The following is a 23943-nucleotide window of genomic DNA, read 5'->3' as shown; positions in this document are numbered from 1 at the left end:
GCACCTCTTCTTATAAATACCTCAAATAAAACGTTTTACTGAAAAAATACATTGACATTTTATATTGGCATTCGTCGACAGGTAAAAAAATCGTTCATGCTGAAAGTCTTTTTCTTCCTTTATACAATTCAGACTTCGTCGAATATGTCGAAAGTTCCGGGCAAGGCGCCCAGCATGGTATCCTTTCAACGTTCCATGAACAGCGTCGCTTACAGCAACGGCGGTCTTTCCGTGGAATCCAACGTGTGCCCAACCAGTGCTAGTGGCGATCTGATATAAATATGGTGCATGATTACAACTAAGTGACATCTAGGTTAAACTATTTAAAAGGCTAGTTCAGCCTACCTTCGAGAAGCTAACGCTATCGTACAACATCTGACTAAGCGAGCTAACTCGGGATGATCATGTTCATGTATTATATCATTCGGAACTCCTCGGCCATTTTTTCAAAAACAACCTCGGATGTATGCCGGTACATCTGTTGAAGTAGTCCGTATTGTTTTGAATAAAGGCATTAATTAAATGTAGTGTTTAAGAGTTGTATTCATTGCCCTCAGTTTAAATTGATTGCCAGTGAAGTGTATTATTGCAAACATAATTACGATTCACAGAGTTAAGTCATCAAGTTTAACTACTAAATAAGATTACTACACGATCTATTTGCAGCGGACTTAAACGTACCACTTTTTAAGTATGTAAACCGTCCATATACATCCGAGGTTGTTTTTGAAAAAATGGCCGAGGAGCTCCGAATGGTATTATATAACATGCTAACGCTTTATCCGGTATGGTTAAACGGAGCTTAGAAATTAATCATATTGCCACTCTCTGTAAATAAGTAATTTCCTTTCGATTCGAAACATTTGCTCTGATTTCAATAATATATATATGGATGTTCTTCAATATTTAGGAATGGATTAGAAATCTCAACATCTGTGTTTCAAACATGGATACTATACATATAGAAATACCTGTACGATTGAGATATGTTTCACACAAGTAAATGTTGTTTTTGTTTTATTTTACACCGAAGTTGAGCAATGTTTCTGTTCCTGTAATGTTTACAAAAAGTCAATTCAATCGGCGTAAATTGGAACATTGCGTGAAAAACCATATGTCGTGTCATCAGTTTGGTGACGATATTTCAAAACAGTTCAACTCACCATACTTAACGCATCGTTATGTTTAGTAAAGCAATGCGGGAACCAATATCTATAAAAAGCAGTAAAGATAACAAAACAGCAGTGAAAATAATATGATACTTCATTTGCACAATTTAATTTCTTATTAAATCGAGATTGTTAATGCAAATGAGCGACACATATATCGTCTTATAATAAGAACTGACGTTCCTGTTATAAACGAGACACCCAAAAGGTTTCTGCTAGGCTTCTCATATTATAAATGAAGAATGACACCACGTTCTAAAGAAGAATTCACAACAAGGGGACAAGCTGTTAAACATTTTGATCGACTTGTTTGTGTGTTATCAAACTACCAATTACCAAATAAATTTCAATTTCTTTAAAATTTCGTTTTAGGCGCCAATGACTTCTTGATCAGGTTCACATATTTAACATTATTTTTCTTATCTTCAACTTCACTGTGTACAATACATCAACGGAGGAGCACCGGAACACTCAGAAAAGTTGTACAATTCACTCATTTTCTGTAAATATTTATTAGAAATCCACACATAAACGTGCGTACATTGGCTAAATATGCAACTCGATATTTTTCTTTAAGCATGCATCTGTGGTCATTATGATTCTCTTTTTGTTATAAGACTTGATTTTTGCTTTATTTGATTTTTTATTGTTGATAAACAGTATGCCACCGACACATAACACATTGGGTTTTCACTATATCTTTGATATCATAAAGATAATATGCATAATGACACTTTAACATAACACGTTAAAGCTGCACTCTCACAGATAAACCGTTTTGACAACTTTTGTATATGTTTTTGTCTTGGAATGAGCCTAATTTTGCGTAAATATCTGCAATCCAGTGATATAAGACTGCTGACAAAATATCAGATCGCAGACTTTCATATTTCTGTTCGAAAATTAATGTTTTATCGCTAAAAGCGTTACTAACGGTTTAAGAAAAACATCAATTTTTGAACTTCCCAAGATAAAAAATAGTTGTTAAAACAGTAAATCTGTGAGAGTGCCGCTTTGATGTTATTCAGATGAATAAATACAAACTTTGAGTGTGTTCACTTAAGACAAATATTAAAACACCTATAAGTTAACTGTACATTTCATTTGGGCACTTGTAAACGTAAGTAGGTAGGTACTACCAAATGATCAGAGCCTTGCTACAACACTTCAACATATGATACTGTTCGTTATCCTTTACGAAATTCACCCTCCCAGCATGTACAATACCCTACTTCCTATGGGTATCCATTCACTTTGTGGAGCAAGGCCCCAGAGAAGGAACTTCTACGATTGGAATCACTCAAGAACAGGTCGTCTGTACTTCCTGATCGACATTCTATCCACAGTCTTTCGCTCTGCAACAGAAGAACCACGGCGCTGGCCGTCTCGCACACGCCAGCTTGACCGTCATACGTGACACCCTTTACAACAACGACGTCGTTCTCTTTCATGAAAGCGAAGTGCCAGCCTCTACCGCTATAAAGACAGAAGTGTGCGGAGAAGAAGTAGACCCCAGAGACGGGCGCCGTGAAGATTCCTGCCCCACTGTCGTACGTTTCCCCGATATTGAATAGAGGATTGCTGAACACGAGAACCTGGCCCGTAGCCAGTGACTTGTCCACAATCGTGTGAGCATTGAACGCAACAACAGTGTCTGAAACAGAAATATAATGCAAGATTGCTACACTCGGGGACCTGGCTTTTACCCAGTGCCTTGTGCTTTGAACGCGAGGATCTCTTATAGAAAAGTTAATTTACATTTCAGGACTTTGTATTCGTACAGTTGTTTTGAAATTAAAATAATTTAAAACGAAATAAATTTAGTTTGGAAACGTGAAATACCTGATTTGTTTATGTTGTCAGTAAAATACGTCTGCAGAGCCCCGACCGTCTGCTTCATAGCATCCATGTCACTTAGACCGGAAGTGACCTGGTTACGCGCCTGCTGCATCTCCTTGTGCATTGCCTCCACATTAAGCTCCATGCGTACCATTTTCTCGAGCAGTTGCTCCACTAGGGAGAGCCACGACTGCGGTTCCACCGGAAGTGAGGCCGCCAGCCAGACGCCCGCAAACACAAGGATCAGCTTTGCAAATCTGTAAGCCATGTTTTCTCCTTTCAAGATACAGAGCGACTGCCGGTTATAAAGTTCCGAGTTCTCTTCCTGAGCACATAAGCTGAGGCCCATACATAGCAGGAAGTGCCGCATTTAAGAACTGAGTTGTACATGAGCCAAACATTTTAGCTCTTGAACAGATCTTTTTTTCAGCTTTAGACAAGTAAATGATAGCAGTACTGACATGATATACGCAGAGACCATCACTTTAATAAATTGTTCATTTAAGTTTGCTCAAAAAATATAAAAGCTTGATATTCAAAAACGACTCGATGCAGATATCTAAATTCAACGTACCGGGCCTCTTCTCTTCGTGTGCGGGTATTTTGCTTATTTTGCCAGGAATCTTTGCACATTAATTTGCCAATCTAGCTAAGGTAAATATTTTGTTAAAGTGTTGATTCCAAAGAACAAAAACAGTTTGTGAAATTGTGCTCATCAATTTTATAACACAAGCTCATGTGTTTATAACTAGATCTATCTCCTGGTTTTCTGAGTTTTAAAAAATCTCTCACATTTTGCCAGTCATCTCACATTAACAGCAAAAGAAACGTCTCATTCGATCAGACCTTAACGGCTCTGCATCCCACAACGTGCTTGGGTTAATGTCCCATCAAAATGAGTTAAGGAACTTTGTTTATAGTGTCACAGACAATAAAATACAATTCAAAAGTACAGCACGGTCAGCGTTTGTTTTTACATTTATAAACAAAATGAACACAAACAAAGAAACTAAACATTGGAAACCGAATTATTCATTGCTATTTTGGCTATTGGGCTTTCAAAAATGAATGTCGTGCCAGCGACATTGGACATACAAAAGTGAAATTACAACAATAATAATAAACAAACTGCGGAAACTCTTGGCAGGTGGTATTTTAAGGGAAAAGGCAAACGATCGTAGATAGCCCACAAGCAGAAACCAAATTTCTGTTGATTTTTTTTCAGATTCGGGGCTGGCGTTCCTAGTTTAACCCACAAGCTATATTCAATCTGCTGTATTCTTAAGGTTTTACCAACAAGGGTTAAAAACCTACCTACTGTAGGTTCAGGCGAGGCTAGCGATCCAAGTTTCCCGCAAGCAGTAACCGATTTGCCATAATTTTAGTGCGGGGCTAGAAGTTTTAGTTTAACCACCACTGCGATTTTTTTCATTTAAATCCCTCCGATAGTTTTGATGATTTCGTGCTGACAAACTTTGAGGTGACAAAATCCAATATGGCCACCAATAAGACATTTTGAATGCAATCGGAAAACTTTTTATGCAGCATAAATTTACTCAATATGTTAAGTCACTGAGCCAATAAAGAAAAAAGTCCATGCTATCATGTCTTTTACATTACTTGAAAACAAGAATCTCTACGTACACTTCATGTATAGATTTTAAGCACCGTAACGCTGTGAAGAATATCAGGTGCACATCATTCCGTTGTAAGTGCACAACATTGCTTGGTACATGTACTTAAAAACGAATGTCGTGCCAGACACGTTGGTCATTCAAAAATGAAAGTCGTGCGCTGGACAACAATTTATTCTCTGAGGTTTACTTCGACCTGTTCACAAAATGACCGACTCCTTTTTAATAGCATGTCCAATGTCGTGCCAGCACGACTTTCACTTTTGAATGTCCAATGCCCCATGTCGTGCTGGCACGACATTCATTTTTGAAAGCCCAATATCCAATGTCTTGCCCGCATGACATTCATTTTTGAATGTCCAGTGTCCAATGTCTTGCCAGCTTAACTTTCATTTTTGAATGTCCATTGTCAAATGTCGTATGTTTAGCTAACTCCACACAGCTACATACACATATATAACAAACTTAAATTTCGAGTGATACACCTTTTTCTACTTACTACATAATGCATTTATGGAAAATATTAATTACTGATAACAGTATTGTAACCGTGTATTTACTAGCTGGAAAAGAAAAAAAAAAGCAATTGATTTGTGAGTGCTAAAAGATTTACTGTGATTTACTATAGTCTCATAAAGTAGAAATACCATGGTTTCTGCACCGTTCTTTCAAATTAAACTCGTTATCCTTTATAAGAACCATTATTTACATCTTTTCATCCTTTTAATTTTAGAACAATTGTGTTTTTTTTGGTTAATCTTATTTGGGTGTAAGAGTGCATCTTAAATGGAATATGGTCATGTAATTTTTTATTGAAACTACAATCCTAGTTATAAAGTTGGACTGCACATATCAGTTACACAGTAAGTGGTAACCTCGGCTTTGGAGCTCAGAGTACGAATGCTTTGCTCAACATATCTTCCAGTGGTGTTTTATAATTCTATGAAATCCGAATATAAACCCATCTGTAACAATAGCACACACACAATATTGCAAAGAAACTCGATTGGACTTCATTGACCAACAAAACTGTTATTTCTTTCCATTATCTTTGAGACGAGAGTACGAAATCACATTATGACACTTATATGACTGACACATTAGTACATAGTGTTCTATAGTTCTGTGTGTAACATTGTGACTAGAAATCATAATTTCAGTGCACATGATGGCCACAAATTCTACGCCACCACAAACACCACAGCCACAATAATACCACGATTTTCTAGGCAATACACTGACGAAAAATTAAAACAAAATCGTGCCTGTATTTCGTACCTTTATATTTTACATATGAAATAATCATGGTCATTTAACAATGTGCCAATATAAACAAACCTCACTTATACAATCACTCAACCATTTCTGAACAGTAGTTTTTTTGCGTCATATGATTAAAACTTCATCAAAATCACTGTGAATACCAGGAATAGTCGGAATACTCTTAAGAAAAATTAACAAAAAACACTTACTAAAACATTTAAAGTAAAATGAATGAATAAACTAACTCCATTTATGTATGATTGTACAAATGTGAAAGCTGACCAGCTTTTCCCACTATCAATGAACATGTATGCTAGAACATGCACATGATTTTCTGTGTTCTCAATATATGACATGAAAATGGGAGATAACGGTGTTCACAGTGTTGCTCTATATACATAATAATCTATTTTGTTTATCAAAAACATGGTAATATGTATTATAACATTTAATGATTATGCCATATAACTGACAAGCCTCGCATTAAAGACCCAGACTTCTATCCAACTACTCATTTTGTAATCAAGAAGTGACCCCTAGCCATATAACTTATGACAATTTAAATTTCTACTACTTAAAAGGAAAAAGAGAAATGAAAACCGATAGTCACCAATTATCTCTCAACAATGACTTCATTTATACATTTAGATGTCGAAGGCCGTATAAAGTTATTAATTTACAAACTACAAAAAAAAATCGAAAATAAATCCAAGATGCCAGTATTCGATCAAAAGCCATATCCAAATAATAAAAATATCACTGTCTTTTTTAGAATATTTCTCACACAAAGGATAGCTTAAGTAACATATATTTTTCAAGCATTTGAGGGCTGGGAGTTGAGCTGTATAATGGTCAATTAGACCATTATGTTGATACAGGAGCCTCTTCTAAGTGTTTTATATGGGTTTACTGAGTATTTGTTCAAACTAAGATGTGTTAACATTAAAATATGCATCACTTTAAATATGCATGTACATGTATGTACAGAAATCCCCTATATGCATGGGCAGTGTCATAGATTTGAAAAACACACACAACATATCTGTATTTATAAATGATTTTGGTCAAACTTTTTGAAATTACGCCTAAATTTATTTAAAGCAATAGAAATCGTACGAATAACTGAGGGCTATTCCATTTTAACATAAAACCAATCCCTGGAATTGGACTGTTGCATTTAGATTCTTTTTAAAATTGTTGTAGCAAACCTCCCCTTTATATTTATTCTTTGGGATGGGCTGGGTTGTATGTTTACATCGAATAGCCCTAAGAGACCCTGATTTAAAAGCATAAAATTACAAATACATGATTGCACATTCCATATTTACAGACTACAGATTTCAATCGGAGCGAACATTATTTACTTTAAATATATCATTTTAGAACTAGAAATTTTTAATGATATGACAAAGTAATATTTTAATAAATTTAAATTGAAGTACATGTATATACTCTGTGAATGTTCAAAACAGCAATGTCAATAATTATGAATGTCACAAGTTTTTCACGGCAACCTCAACAGAATACTTCACGAGTAGCGTGGAATATTCTACATTTCATTTTTTCACATTTTCACAATAACTCTATATCTCTTCAGAAATATTATAAGTAATTCCTTTATTTAATTTATGGACAGATGTCGCTCACAGAACTTTGGTTGTGGTGCCTCACGAAAGCATGATCACTATTTAAAATCAACAACAACAACAAGTAGTCATTGGCAAATCAGCAGCCACACCCTCCTTGGCTCTGCTTATTCTGGTCGTTATTAAGTCGGATCTGGTCGGGGAATTCGTAGTGTTCCACCTCCGTTTCCTGGGACAGTGCATTCTTGGCAACGGTTTGGAAGGCCTGTTCTACATTGATGGCTTCCTTGGCACTCGTCTCGAAATAGGGAATGTCTCCCTTCGAATGGCACCATCCTTGAGCTCGCTTTGCAGATACCTTAAATAAATCAGATTGTAGAGTGAACAATTTTAACTTGAGCTCGCTTTGCAGATACCTTAAATAAATCAGATTGTAGAGTGAACAATTTTAACTAAGTGTTTAAATAAGAAAAGAATATATCACTTGCTTGAGCTGGCATTAGCATATATGGACAATATTGGTGCAGTAGCAAGATGGAGCTCCAGTTAAATAACCATTCCAGAAAGTCAGTTTTTTACCTGCAGTCTACATGCGTACAGTCAAACCTGGTTGAATGGTCACCTGTTTTGAATGGCCACCTGCCTTATCGAACAACTCCAAATACCCCCCAAAACATTTTTACTATATAAAGTATGTGCATTAAGCGTTCAAGTTGCCCCCTCCCCTGTCTTAAGCAGCCACTTTGACCTTTCCCAAAGGTGGCCACTTAATACAGGTTGGATTGTATATTGTTGTCTAAAATAAGACAATTATTTTATAACATAATAAAACACAGAGGAAATATCCATTTTTTGTCTATTACGTCTTGGTTATTTGTTCAATCAGTATAAAAATATTTTTGACAGTATTGATTTCATCTATTGCTCATAATATAATACTTAATAGGACATCAACAAACACTGGTTTATACATACAGCCCTGTTTTCCAAATCAATCTTGTTTCCAATGACAACAAAAGGGAAGTTTTCTGGGTCTCTCGGACTGGCCTGTATCAAGAACTCATCCCGCCAACTGTCAAGGGACTTGAATGTGTTGGGCATAGTGACGTCAAACACAAGTACACAGCAATCAGCCCCACGGTAGAATGCCACACCCAGACTCTGGAAACGTTCCTGACCCGCCGTGTCCCAGATCTGAAATATGGGAAAATGGAGAGCTTAAATACAGGTACATGTACTTGTTAATGTAGCTGAGGTGAAAATCTACAGATTAATTTCAATTATAGCTGTTGTGCTGGAAATCAGACAAAATGATACTTTTGACCTTTGGCGATTAAAAACTGATTGTAATACGAGGAGAATATTATTTTGCATGAAAAAATAAACAACATTTATATCAAAGAACGATTACTAATATCATTGCATATTTCACTAACATGGGTTTCAACACAAGAATAAGATTATGTTCCAATTATTTCAGCCTGCCCCTGAGAAGTTGGGTGCAGTAGTGTGGACTATGTCCGCAGTATCCTTGACATCTCCAACTTGGAGCTTGTGGGAGAGGCAGTAGTTTCAGGTGAGCCCTTCACTTCTTAAGGTGTATATGTGTGATTTGGCTGGAATCATGAAGCAAATAGCTGTTGTGATTTAATACTGTGTCTTCAGCTGTTACGCGTTTTATTGATGAGCTTGTTCCTTTCAAACTTTTGTTTAATTTAACCATAATGATAAGTAACTGTGACCAATCATATAAGAATGCTTCATTTTGATGTGAATGATCATCCATCATAATCATTTCCATATTTTTTTTCAGAAACTCAACCAAGAGCAGCAAGGTTGAACTTGTTGCCAAATTACGTCAGAGAGTGTACAGTATTACTTCAATGGAACAGAAGAAGGTTTTCTTCGATACAAACCAAGATCAAGTATGTCTACCATTGTGAATGCTATATGTGGCTTCTTATGTGATAGATTTCTCCATATAAGTGATGCTTGATGAATCCAATTTGAAATATTCATTGGTGAATCAGTGAGTAAAGTCAGTAAACATTACATGTATTGATGTAATGGCATTAATTTATAACAGAAATATTTATATTCATATTTAATGAAAGTATTAGATACTGTGATGTATTGATGTAATGGCATTAATTTATAACAGAAATATTTATATTCATATTTAATTGAAGTATTAGATACTGTGATGTATTGATGTAATGGCATAATTTATAACAGAAAGTTTATATTCATATTTAATTGAAGTATTAGATACTGTGATAAATTTGACGGGATATATTATTCTCTTTTTTACATGCACTTCATGTGAGATTAACTTTACTTTCTACAGTGCAAGGCAACTTTATGGGGCAGCCCTAATGATGGGAAAACCCAATGAGCTGGCAGGCTACAGTGTTCCATCCCCAGTGAATGGGCAGGAGTCTTAGAGCTAGCCCAGAGATGCAGCACCCACCTCAACAAAAGGTAATGGTTCATTGACTGTTAAATGACTACGTATTTGAGGAAGAATTCACTGTCCTGCATTTTCAGTTACATCTCAAATAATTGGATTTAGTTGTAGTTTGCGTTTTTTTATGCTTCCAGTGTTGTAATCATTAGAAAGACAACATTGATGGTATTTTATATGTGTATAATAATAATTTTTAAAAATACAGGAACTAGTTATTTTTTATAAAAATTTGGTCAGTTTTGTTGGACATTGATGAACATTTTTACCGTGGGTTCAGAAAACTGATATTGCCTCCTTTAGCACTTTGGACTTTTGGTCGCTTCAGACGATTTATTTTATAGAAAGGTATATTTCCCAACGTCCATTTGCCAAATAAGCATTTGAAAGAGTTGAAAACATATAAATCCGATTAATCTGAAGAAAACATGACGTAACATTTCGTGTCAAATATGTTATGTCTCGAATCGCTGGTTTTTGACACAACAACAGACATGTATAATTCACTTTAGTGACCTGTTTTAATTTTACCAGGTCAGGTGTTCATTTCATGAAAACAATAGTTCCCATAAATACGTACAAAACGTGTATGATCGACCGAAATATTTCCCTAAAGTCGTGTCTCAAATGTTACGTCACAAATTATTCAGATTTTGTTCATGTACACAGCCCTTTGTGTATTTCGACAAACTTTAACTGTGTGGCATATAGCTAATACCGTGACAGAAAAGTAGCACAATCGCGCGCATTGATACTATGTAGTATATCCAAGATGGCGGAACAAGCAAAGCATGGGTAAGTGTTGTCAAGGAAGTTACGTCCTAACAGATTCGAGGTGGGCTTATTTCATTCAGTTTCATGACATTAATTGATGCAGCTTGTATATTTCGCCTGTACGGGTGCACAAACTAATAATTTGTCTCAATTGTCTTGAGGTTTAAAACATTCAATTTCACGCGCGTTCAGTTCAAATTTGTTGTAAAGATCGATCCAAAGCTGGTATTTTGGTGTCTTATGTACGTCTACGGTGTCTTATGTTAGTCTACGAAGTCATTGTGTTTACATCGGTACACGCTGTATTTTAAGCAGTCATAATTCACAATTTTGCATATAAACTGAGAAAATTTTAACCAGATAATTGGGAATTCTTAAAAAATGCCTGTTGTCACACAGCTCTTATTACACGAATACGTAACGGCGACACCATTCATTACGATTTTGACATTTGGGTAAAAGAATCCCAAGTTACGTCCAAATAATTTTGAAAAGCATTTTAAGTCTCTAGTGCTAGTAAGAAAGAATGTATAAACATGTTATGTACCTTTGTTACGCAATAATCAAGAGACATATACGAGAAATAAGCCTCAAATAGCTCATAATACTGCCACAAAAGTATATAACTTCACTCTTTGATGTGCCCCTTTGTGTCCAGTTACATCCGGATGTAAAGTCCTAAAACCTTTTGTATGCTTCAAAACTCGGCATGGTTTGCTTGGTTTTTCTGCATAAAAAACAACTATTTATGTGACAAAGCATTACAAATTATAATAAAGCAAATGTTTACAACAAGAAAGGGTTCCATTTATAGTGGAATGTCATCGTTACATCACCAATTTTTTAAATAAATTGAAGGCTCATTACTTTTTTTGTGTGAAGTGCTTTATTTAAATCTTCTAAGGTATTTTAGAAGTGACAAAAACAAATGCAGTAGCATGTAAAAGAACTTACTAAACTATTGATAAAAAAAAAAAATATGTGGACACCAAGCAATTTGTGATGTAACAAAACAAGCTGGACAGTGAATTCTTTCTCATTTATGGATGACATTGGTGATTTGGAAAAAAATGAGTACTGATATGAAGCATACTAAGAATCACTGTATAAAAAGTTCCTTGTATGATAAAAGATCATTCGTATTTGGCTCAAAATCCTGAGCTATTTTTTCAGCTTATTTCACAGTCATTTATCCATTTTTCCCAACTTGAATGCAAAAAAGAAGATGAACGCTTAAAGGTGCTTTTTTTTTCTTCATGTAATGTCACTAAGAACCTTTACGCATACATTCCTCAAATGATGCTTAAAAACATGCTTAAATTATAAAGACTTATAGTACAACCCATATTCAGAAACTTGCTGCATCAATAATCATAGGAGTGATTCTACTGCTCTGCTGAAAATCATGGGATCACATCCTTGGTCTCCTGTTGTATATAAAATTATAACCCTATTACCTACCTTTTTCAGCACATCACTCGTGGTGTGGGTGGGAAGGAGGTGGAGCTGCCTCCAGTGTCCACGGACATCATGAGGATTGCCAGTGAGCGCCACCAGAAGGGCATGATGTCGCCCTGGGTCTACCAACTACTCACACAGGTAGGTGCCATGTTGGACTCATAATATTTATTAACCATTATGTTTAGGTGGTAACAAGAGTAGGGTTTTAGCCAGGGTTAAAAAAAAAAGGCAGTGTGCTAGAGTTAAGACCAGGGGTCTTAAGGTGAAATGAGCACATTGTTTTGGGCTGTGGAGAACTTGAATGCTATAAATTTGGCCAAAAACATCATTTGAAATTGTGTTTTAGTGAAGAAGGTTTGGCTTTCAAGTCGGCTGAAAATTTATATTATAATGCATAAGAAATCCTGGTGCATGCATGATTTATATATATGAAGCCATTAAGGGCTTGCTGATTACTTGTGTGTTAAATGAATGATCGATAAAGCGTTGTAAACAAAGTTAATGCAAATAGAGTTGTCCGTTAACAGTTGAAATGAAATCAAAATATGAACTCCCATATTTCACGGCCAAAAAAGCTTGTAATTTTGTTTTTGACCCATGTTTTACATATTCTTTCACTTAAAAAGACAAAAAAAATTACCATGGGACCATCAGGCATCCAAAGTTCACTTATTGTACATCAGATACGCTAATAAATAAATGCTTGTAATTTTTTAAGCAACAAGAGTGCCTTAGATTATGATGGTCAGTCAAAGTTGTGTTTAAGATATTAGATGATCTATTATTAAATGAAACGGATGATATGTTAATATTTACTAAACTGATGTTTGCTCCCCGCAGGCAGAGATCAAGATGGTGGTGAGTTTGGAAGATGAAGGAAACCGGGAACTGCCCACTAGCATGGACCTGTTCCGGCCCATCAGACAAACTGTGTACAGTGTCCTCCTTAACCTCAACAAACTCAAGATTATCCACGATAACCAACTCCAGGAGACAGGTAGGACCTCTTATGGTTTATTTCACTGCTATACATCTTAAGAGCATTAAGATGTCGTTTGACATAGCTTGTTTAACAGTGTTATTAATAAGAACTGGCTGCCAGCCAAAATAGACAGTTCAAATGCCAATTGAGCTGATTCTAATATTGAAAAATAAGTTAATTTTATGCTTGAAGCTTGTTGGCTTCTGTACTATTTGAGATGTACTGTTTTTCTATGATTAAGTAGACAATCCCTATATGCATTGAAACTTTCATTGAACAGTGGATGGAAGTGGAGCAGCTCCTAGCAGTCACCAACCTCAGGTGACCATGAAGAATTTTGAGGTCCCAGTCAAGGAGTGGGTGGTGCGACGTGTTGGCAGCCAGAAGCCCAGCTTCGACCTCGTAATGGCCCGCCCAGTAGATTGGAAGACCCCCAGTATTGAGAGAATGTGGCTGGGTCAGCAGCCGGATGATAAGACCAGAAGACTCCGGGCATTCCTCACATGCATGCACAGTGACACTCCGCTAATGCTTAACACAAACTACGTACCTCAACATCTCCTAGTCCTTTGTTGTGTGCTCAGGTAGGCATTAAACCTTTGTCGTGTGCTCAGGTAGGCATTAAACCTTTGTTGTGTGCTCAGGTAGGCTCACTCAGTGAAATGTATTGCCATCATACACTGACACTATCAGTTATCCTCTTTTTATTTCTAATACACCTCTTTTATTATTTACCCTCCTGTACATAGAAGGGGACATATTATAGCTTAGCTTTTTGGGGCAGTGTCCAATTAGTTGTTTGATCAATAATTGTGGAAACCTTTGTGTGATCATCACCATATTTAGTCAGAATGCGCATCTTGGGCAAGAATCCTTTGTCCAATCATCACCAAATTTGGTGAGAATGTGTATGGGCAGAATATCTCTGTAAGGTTTGATAACCAGCTATGTTGCCTTATTCACTCAAGAGTTATGATCCTGGCAAAAACTGTATTTACAGTGTCCTGCTCTAATATAGCTCGACATACAACCACTTTTCACCAAACTTACTTATATGTTATGACAGCGTTTGGATATCAGCAATTAATATTGTGAGTTGTGTCATTATCTCCTTCCATTGTATTTTGTAACACCACTTGTGGTGTTGCAAAATTATTACCTGCTGACAAGTAACATTGTCTACCTATTGTTTGCAGATACATGTTAGAGTATGGTCGTATCCTTCAGCGCCAGGAACTTGATGCCTTCCTAGCTATGAGTGTCTCTCCCCTCCTTGAGGATGTACAAACCATGCAGGACCTCAAGGTAAGGGAAAACATAGTTGACATTGTATGTAACACTAGACTAAGGATGCTCTGCAACTTCATACTTTGATGTTCCTGGTGTATAAATGCCATTTACAATAATGTTTAATAAACTGAAGAAATTTGTGGTAAAATGCTGTGTTGTAGTAGTATTTTTAACACTGCTGTGTTGCATGACTTTAAAAAAGTTGCTAACACCTGTGATTTAAGACACATTTGAATTTGACTTGAAGCCAATTGTTTAGGTTTTAGGTGTTTGTTTACCTTCAGGCTAGACCTTGTAGTACTTATAATAAGCACATCTTGTATACCATTTAGCTGCCGTCTGTAAACCCCCGAGGTGTAGCCCTTGCAGCCCTGTTCATGTCTGGGGTTGAGGTGGCCCAGTTTGCCAATGATGTGTGTGGAGCCCCCGTTCCCTGGAACATGATCTGTCCTTGGCAATTCTTCGACGGAAAACTCTTCCATTTCAAACTGCTCAAAGCCAAAAACAACACGCCCCTTGTGGACATGTGTGATGGACAGGTAATACATGAAAAATCGATATACTTATACCAATGAGAACTTAAATAAGTTTTGTTTTGATTTGTTTTGAAATTTATTTCATTACTTGGGAGACTGATCACAAATGTTTGGCACTTATTCTGCAGTTCTTTCATTTGAGTTTAGTGAGTCACAAATATCAATTATTGTAAAAATCATAAATATTTGTGGGACTTTAATTTTTGGGTTGGCTTATCCACGAATTCAAGATCCCAACAAAAATTTGAGCTTCAACCTGAAATCAAACTGTCAATGTATAAGGATGCACGCATATTAACATGAATATACATGGTGCCATATACAACTTGTAAGCATCTTATCATTGTTAATATCCAGGTGGAGCAGGTGTTGCGAGTGGAGCGTCTTCGCCAGGCGATTTTGGAGAACCTCAAGTTTGAGTTTGCTAAGCCGTTCCTTCCCGGTGGCGCGCTCTACGCAGGCTACCCCATGCCGTGTGGCCAGGCCCCGGGGGGACCCTTCCCTGGCTACAGGCCCGCAGGCATGAGGGGCATGCCCCCATCACAGGTAAGGGGAGTGAAGCACCCCAAGATGAAACAATATGCAGTCAATTTAGTCTTGGATGAACAAGCCTGTATTCATATACTTCTGCTTGGCATTAAATTTTTGAACAAGCCTTGCTGTATAAAAGTCTGAATTTGAGCAAGCCCCTAAAGCATTTTACCAGTGCAGGGCTTGGGGGCTTGTGCAAATTTTGACCACTGAATATGTATACTATTGCTGCTTTAATCACGCTTGTCTTTTTTTACAATACAATTTATTAAGAATTCAATTCCAATAAAATTTGGTTGGGTTGAGTGAAAGTTCAATAACTCTAGCTTAATGTTAATTTCTTCAGATGACAAGATAGTTTCTCTGTTTTCAGGGAGGCAGGGGAATGAACATGAACTACATGGGACCACCAGAGATGGGAGGACCCCCAAACCCCCAGGGAAGGGGTAGAGGTATCCTTGGTATGTATCAATAGTGAACTAACAAAAATGTAAGCTCCTTAATATTAGGGAGCTTAAATTAGATTGGTAAAAATCCTGAATATTGTAAAAAAAACAACAACAACACATTTTAGGATACTAAAGTGCTGCATATTTTTAAACACCTCTGTCTAAAAAACAGGTCTTTTTTCTATAAATAGCATACTTTCCTTCGAGTGTTTTCCTGAGCAATTTATCTATAAATAAGACTTCAATTGTATTGTTGTAACCATATGCTTTTGTATTTCATAAAATAATCATGAATTTATTGTCAGAAGTTGGAATGAGTTGTTTTTGTCGACATTTTATAGCAGGTTATGAGCACAGAAATCCAGGTATTTTAATAGTTATAAAGTAAGTTGTTAAGTTCTTGTTTAGAACAAGTTATCCCAGTTTACCCTATGTTGGCAATGTTTGAGTTTTGTATTTCACTTCCATTTTTCCATGCTGCTGTTTGTCATCCAGTAACTTCAGTTTGAACACACAGATGGGGCAAGTTATTGCTGTTAGTGGTTATGCAACATCAAGGGTTTTATTTGGGGTGATTCTGGATTATTAGTTTATAAATATACATAAATTACTGCTATAATCTGACCCAATATTAGAGTACACTCACAGAAGGGTTACAACTTAGCCTCTGCAGCCATGTTTCCAGGCCGGTCCCCTGTTGATGGGCGTGGTGGACAGCTAGAGATTGCTGGTGTGGTTGTTGGAAGCTGGGGACCAAACCTGTCTGGTTCTTCTCGGGGACGGGGCGGTAACGGCCCCCTCCAGCCCCGTGTGATGTCTGTGGGAGGAGGGCAACGGGGGTAAGCCCCAGATAACATGAATATAATGGTGGCACCAAGTTACAAGTATGCTTTTGGTTTAAGCTGTGTAGGTGAATTTGTTTAAAATCATTTAAATCCTTTTGGCTGAATTTTTTAAGTTTCCTAATTAATATGGAAATTGCTTGGCAGCCTGATTAAAGAAAAAGAAAAGAAAGGTAGATAATCGTCAATCATCTTGTGAAAACTTCAGAGTTGTCCATATGGAATTTTAATGAAATAAAGATCCACTGAATACTTATTCCATAATATTGAACAATAAATTTGTGTCATTTTACCATATACAATCAGTATCACATTTCATTCAACTAGATTCCAATTAGTGATAGCCTGTTGAACCTTTGTCTGCTTTTGATCTAATAAATCTCCATTTAAGAGCCTCTAGATGGAAAAGTTCCACTCAAATGTGGGAAAACATATATACTTAATTGGTCGAAAATGGAGCTGAAAAATTGGACTATAACCCAAAGTCAATAGAAAGACGGCCCTTTGTGAGGTGGAAAATGTGGCTGAAAAATGGGCTACAATCCAAAGTCAATAGAAAGACAGCCCTGTACGCACAAGTGTAATATTTAAAATGCAATATGTTATAAGAAATGGAAATGATACAATTTTGCCTTCTGTATGTAGGCGGAGTCGAGGCATGATGTTCCGTGGGGGAATGCCTCGGGGAGCAATGAGAGGAGGACGGGGAGGTATGCCCATGCCCATGTATGGTAGGATGCCTGTAAGTTCATATTTGTTACGATAAGTATATTTTGGTTATCTATAAGTTAACTTGGTAGATGTACTAGTAGCTTCTTTAAAATTAATGGCATTTTAATTGTTAAGTCAATTTATAAGGATAAAAATAAATTGTGGTGTATTGCTTTTAAGTTTGATCTTTGTCAAAAGCACAACTGTTATAAAAACTTGAAACAATTGATGGCATTAACTTGTGGTAACGGAACAATGTCATGCATTAGTGTCTTATCATCATTGGCTTCTACATTAACTTCAGGATAGGGCATATTTTGCCCGTATGGGTCGTGGTATGATGGGCCGAGGAGTGGTGAGGGGGATCCGGAGGCCCGCTGTCCGGGCAAGGCCCAAATTTGGGAGAATGAAGAGGCCTAATAGGGGGCGTGGCATGACCGTGGACACTGGGGATTCGTATGTACATTCATTTTCTTGATGGATTTGTTAAAGAAAGAACTTGTCTAAAGGCCTTGGCTACTTAAAATGGCTTATGTATGTTTTAGCTTCAAAGCAGAGATTTAGCTTAACTTAAAGATGAAGTACCTTTACTAAAAAGCGGTAAAACAAAATGTAATGTGTTTAACCTTAGGTTTACCTTGGTCTGTGAAATTATTCCTCTCCTCAAATGATGTGTAACCCTAAGAGGGGATTTCTTTATCACTAGTATCCATTGTTACTAGAGGCCTCTAATATTTACGAACTTCTTGGAAAGGTAGGTGTGGTCATAATGTAAATATGTTACATACTGAAAGGCATCTGTCCATACAGGCCCAAATACTTATAATGGCTGTCTTTGGGGGTGTTTTTTCATGAACCTTGACTGCTCTTTTTTGAAAGGACAGGTTTTGTGCAATATTGTTGTATATACTCAAGGGGTGACGGCCTGGACAAAGAAGATGATGGTTCGGATGAAGGTGAGGACGAGAACTTTGAGGATGCAGAGGACGAGACAGAAGATGACAATGGTGCAATAGGTAGATTACATGACAAAGTTTACACTTTTAGTTACTTATTTAAGCTATACTTTTGTGAAAGCTGGAATCCTATAGGTAAGGGAAGTCGGCAAGTCAGATCCGTAACTTCGGGAAAAGGATTGGCTCTAAGGGCCGGGCCGGTCGGGCTGGAGTAGGAAGCGGGACGGGCACGGGTTGGGCGAGGCCTCACGGTCGAGCCCGAACCGTCCGCCCAAGCCTTCCCGTGGACTGCCTCAGCTTGCGGGCGTCATCCTCGTGGCGGCGCTCCGCTTCGTCCAGTACTTAATGTGTCCATTTTGTGAGATAATGAGTGACTTGGGTGGCACTCAAACCTACAGTGTCCATGGTGGGAGGAAGACGCACTCAACTAGCAAACCAATTATGTCCTACTTGCAGTGTTTCATTGATTATATTTTATGACATATAAACATCTTTAAACAAATCAAACTACATGACATCAGGTAATATCACACAATAAATCCTACTTAAAACCAACTGTTTTTGCAGGTAAACAGTTGATGCAGAATGGCTTACAGAGCCCAGACAGTGGTATCCATGGAGACAAGTCGGGAGGGGAGCTAACCCTGAACGCCTAGAACAAGCATACTCAATATCACACCGGGCCCTTTTGGCCGTAGACCTTCAGGGAACAACTTGTGTCAACATCATGCTACATGTAGATTCTGACTGTGTACAGATTAGTTTATTTCTATTGTTGTAAGTTTTCAGTTTTAGTTAGTGGATAAGAACAATACAAAATATATGATTTATTCACACTTGTTCCTATTTGTACTTTTAATATATTGTTGGTTTATTAAAATGGATTAATTTAAGTAGTTAAGATATGTGGAAATTTAGATGTTAAGCATAGGATAACGAACTTGTTTCATTGAAATATTATTGAGGCATTAGGTTTTGTTGTTTGTTGACAGAGTTGTTCCCCCTACCATGTGTTCACAATGGGGGTGGCAAGCAGCTGTATGTGATGCCAGTATTGCCATGGAAACCCAATGGTCTCGCTTGAGCGACACTTGTTGGAAAGTTACATGTATGGTCAGTACATGCAAGCTGCTCGTTTAATTATTTGTACTGAAACGAGGTCTGTGAATTGGGACTAGAGACAAATGTCACTAAGGGCTACAATGGTGCGTAGTTAAGAGACTGTTCTGTTTCCATGGAAACATTTTCACAACCCTTTGCTATGGAGATGTTGGTAAGTGCTATGAATGTGTTCTTTTGTTTTACAACAAATGCTGGTCCTCATAGCAAAGGTTTGTCACAAATTGATTTTGGTGATATTTTATACAAATCTATTATTTTTATACATTGATATTTGTTCATTTTTCTATGGTATTGTTAAGAGAATTGTGACTTTACACACGTTAGATGTTTTAAGTTGGGAATGAGGTAGTGGGATGCTGTCCATGGGTTAAATAGTGAGCATTGCTGTTTGTGATACAACTTGTTTCATTTGTAAGTTTGGCCAATGCAGATGGTCGACTGTTAACATTTAACCTTTGGAGATTGAAAAGGGCTTGGGAAAGAAATGGAAGTTGTTAAGATGGAATATAATGAACTAGTTTTGTGGGTATTATTTTGAACAAATCTTGTTTGCCCACGGGCGGGCCAGAACATACAGCAGGCTTTGTTGACCTGTAAAAAATTATTGATCTATGTGTCACATGGATTCATTATCCATGTTAAATGATTTGGGTATAAAATGTGAAAAATTGAGAAGCTAGAAACCTGTGTTTGCTGCACAGTTGAATCGCTGTAAAACGGCAATGGTTGGCCTCAAGACATGCGATAGCCATGAAGTATGGCAGAATAATGTTTCTTCATTGCTTAGACATGTTTGTGCTAAGATATTGAGAAGTTACTACAGACAGTATAAATAGAGTGTTTTTAAAGCATTTTTTGCTTTATTTGCAAAGTAATGTTTTCATTTAGTTGGAGGAAGTTATCCTGCAAATATTTAAAATATAGTTCATTCTGACGTTCTTATACATATAGTTTGAAATGAGGGATTTCGATAAAATTTATCAGAACAGTTGTACGACTTTTCCGGTATACATGTATAATTATAATAACATGTACATCTGACACCAGTGTCAGTTGTATTCGGTAAACTGTTAATTCTTGGGAAATTTATGTGCAACCACACTTGTATTGTTCATGCAAGTTGACTAGACATTTACGATCTTATCATAATGACTGACATGTAAACAGTTAAATGTTTTCAATTAAAAGGTTGATCGCTTTCTTCGGTATCACCATGTCAAGAGAAATGTCAGTTAACTAAAGAACCATTGTTTGTAAAATATGTTATATTTTAAATAAAAATTGTACAAAAAGTTGTATCAGTTAAGTTAAAACATAGCATTGCTAGAAAAAATGAAGAAAAAGTAAATGGATTTTCTTGTAGAATAAAAAATGAATATATATATATATATAAATCTCTCTCAAGTTAAGATGAATTTTGGACGTTTGCAATGCTATGTTTGTCATTGTATTTCTTGTGTTATTTTATTTTACAAAAAAAAAAGATATAAAAAAATTCATAAAAAATTGCAGTTCTTTGAATATATTTTGTATATAACTTGAATTTAACTACTAGCACATACTTAAAATGTATTCTGAAAAGTGTGCTTTGAATTCATTTTTTACATTAATGGGAAAAATTATGAAAATAAATAAGTTGTTGGATTCAAACAAAAAAAAAACGTATCTTTTTCAAATATCACTGATAGCTTTGCTAAAAATAGTTGATTTTTTAAAGTGTGATTTTATATGAAATAATATATTTATATAGCAAAGCAAATAATGTAAAAAAGTAATTTAATTCACATTTATTATGTTCTCGCATGTTTTTTCCTTTAAGACTGGTTAATATTGTTTTATGGCGAGTTTGATTAACAAGGTTGTGACATGTCGTAGAAGTACAGCGAAATATTTAATGTACGTGTATTAAAACATGAATTATACACTGAAAATATTTGGCTCATCTTGGACAGCATTTAATGTTCAAAGTTGTTGATGAAACTAGCTGAAGTTGACGTTTTTAGAACTCCAGTTGCCAAGCAGTAACCAGTCTGTCATTTAGGTCATTTTCAAAAACAAATGTTATATTGTATAGTCTGGCTTTTAACAATGTTATATATATAAATATATATAAGGTAATCAAATAGTTTTGTTTTTTTATAACATTTTGTGTTAAACCTTTAAATATGAAGTATAAAAATGCAACAATTTAACGTTTGAAAATAAGCAAAATATAACTTAAATATTAAGATATTTCTTTCAAAACTATTTTTTTTTATTTTGATGTTATTATCGGTTAAAAACATTACGTTGCTCTATACCAGTTCCTGTTTCTTTGTATGCTAAGTTGCTTGTTAGTGGTATAGTTCTATTTGTGGTTGCACACTGTTTTGCTTCTTAGTATTTATATCAGACCTGTCATTATTTTACATTGTAATGGAGTGGTTTAATCATTATTATAATTAGGAGATTGTAACGGTCTGCTGCAGTAGATTTTTTCAGGTTTAAAAAGCAGGACTGCATGAAAATAATCCTTTAGGTAAATAAAAATGCAGGTAAAAAGGGGGGTTAAGTAAACATTGGTTCAAAAATACATTTATCTTTACGGCTTCCTACGTTGTTAGATGTTTATAAAAAGTTAAAAGCAAGATGGCCATGCTCACAAGTTCCGTACATGTTTTACTATGGTAAATAATTTCATGAAAACTGAAGCAAAATTATTTTAGAATTAAAAGTAAGAAATACAAAATGAATAACTGATATTGCCTGTTCAACTTGTTAATGTTACGACCATTCTCAGAGATGGAATGCAGATCGTTTAAAGACGCCAAAATTTGTTACGAAACACATGTAGCACTGTTGACAAAAGTGAACCAGATACTTATTATTATTGAAAAGCTAGTGAATAGAACATAGGACCGTGACTTTAAAATGGTTTCTCTCTTTTTTTCGATAACGCTGCAGCAGATTGACCTTGTATCAGAAGTAAATTATATATAAGTTTGTAATCTTCTCCTTTTTAACTTTCCCTTTGCTTTGTTTAGTTAGTAAATACAACAAAGTACTTTGTACTTCTTCAGCAGTTTCATACTGAGGAAGATAGCGGTATGACTAGGGTATAGAAAAACATGTTTGTAAACATTATCTATCACTTTTAAAATGTTGAAGCTATCATATTGTAATATGAAAATGATAAATGTCATTAGAACTGAGCTTTAATGTTAATTTAGGATAAAAAAAAAGCCTCTTTGACTTGTACTAGTTGTTAGGAATTAAAAATTATCAATGTGAAATTAAGAATTGAATGGATGGTAAGAACTGGAATGTCAAGCCCAGAAGAGATTGTTTTGTATGGAACAGCTGTTATTTTTGATTAAATGTTGTTTTTTTGTCACTTTGTGTTGTTCTTGATGAAATCGGATCCATATACATGCTGACAGGGAGTAATTGGTAAGCTTTCATTGTGGATGGCTTTTTCTTGAAAAATGCATTAAACTGCAAAATTAAATCCATTCACTTCAAACCTTGAAATTGGACAATAGGCAAGGCTATTGTGGCTTAAAGGGGCTAGACACCAGATAATACAATTGCAAGAAAAAAATAAAATTATGAAAAACTTTTGACATCGTGTACAACGCATTGAATCTTACTTAATGATGTATCACATTGCACAACACAAGCATTCTTTGCAGTTTTTGCACATTTTTCCAATTGAAATTTACTAGGGTTGTCGACCATGTAAACCCAAGTAAGTTTAAAAATAGCGTTTGTATATTTATCTGTACTCATCAACAGATATGACAAACTGTGAAACCTTTATGCACTATTTCAAATGGGGAAACACAGATGAGACAGCAATATGGTAGTTATTTAAATCATGTAAAGTGATGTATTATTGGCCTCCTACCAACTTGCATTGGGTTGTTTTGAAGAAATACTGTATTTGCTAACTTTTGGACCATCTGGTGTCTAGTCCCTTTATTATTCTTATTATTGACATTCACAGGTTGAGACAAGATCAAAGCTTGTTGTTGGGTATAATCGTTTTTCAGCTTACTTAAACACAAATTGTTTAGGTTGAGCTCTCAGGATAATCCTTGGATTAGCTTAAAAATAACATTCGCAAGTAAAGGTTACAAAGATCTCCACTTTGATCTACTGACTCCAAAGATTCTAGCAAAGCGGTACAGGCCAATCAAAAAGTAAGGTTTTGTCGTAGTCTTTGTTTTGTCAAGTTGTGGTTGTTGGCATATAAAGGAAACTAGTGTTGGATAATCAGACAAATTTCTAAATGGATAATTATGCCCCCCTTCGAAGAAAAGGGGTATATTGCTTTGCACAGGCATGTCGGTCGG

General features: G+C 36.0%; 3 protein-coding genes across 3 annotated transcripts; 1 reads left to right on the top strand and 2 right to left on the bottom strand.

Annotated features, from left to right (window-relative positions):
- Nucleotides 1-2404: 2404 nt before the first annotated feature.
- Nucleotides 2405-3378, bottom strand: LOC128216043 (uncharacterized). The gene is made up of 2 exons (XM_052922636.1): nucleotides 3012-3378; nucleotides 2405-2823 (listed from the first exon to the last, which is right to left on the bottom strand). The coding sequence occupies exons 1-2, from the start codon at nucleotides 3376-3378 to the stop codon at nucleotides 2405-2407; spliced, it is 786 nt and encodes a 261-aa protein (XP_052778596.1).
- A 2530-nt stretch (nucleotides 3379-5908) lies between these two features.
- LOC128216042 (ras-related protein Rab-7a-like) lies at nucleotides 5909-8911 on the bottom strand. The gene is made up of 3 exons (XM_052922635.1): nucleotides 8903-8911; nucleotides 8467-8685; nucleotides 5909-7849 (listed from the first exon to the last, which is right to left on the bottom strand). Exons 1-3 carry the CDS (start codon nucleotides 8909-8911, stop codon nucleotides 7631-7633), a joined length of 447 nt encoding a protein of 148 aa, XP_052778595.1. The 3' UTR covers nucleotides 5909-7630.
- A 95-nt stretch (nucleotides 8912-9006) lies between these two features.
- LOC128217002 (constitutive coactivator of PPAR-gamma-like protein 1) lies at nucleotides 9007-22982 on the top strand. Its single transcript, XM_052923794.1, is given in 16 exon segments — nucleotides 9007-9059; nucleotides 9299-9416; nucleotides 9839-9925; nucleotides 9927-9972; nucleotides 12200-12328; nucleotides 13031-13187; nucleotides 13453-13756; nucleotides 14369-14477; nucleotides 14795-15001; nucleotides 15356-15544; nucleotides 15903-15990; nucleotides 16664-16817; nucleotides 17466-17562; nucleotides 17836-17987; nucleotides 18447-18547; nucleotides 19055-22982. Coding segments are annotated over 16 exon segments (2079 nt in total). The 5' UTR covers nucleotide 9007; the 3' UTR covers nucleotides 19144-22982.
- The last annotated feature ends 961 nt before the right edge of the window (nucleotides 22983-23943 follow it).

Source organism: Mya arenaria, chromosome 14, assembly GCF_026914265.1.
Source record: "Mya arenaria isolate MELC-2E11 chromosome 14, ASM2691426v1".
Lineage (NCBI taxonomy): Eukaryota > Metazoa > Mollusca > Bivalvia > Myida > Myidae > Mya > Mya arenaria.
This window is presented reverse-complemented; position numbering and strand designations above follow the sequence as displayed.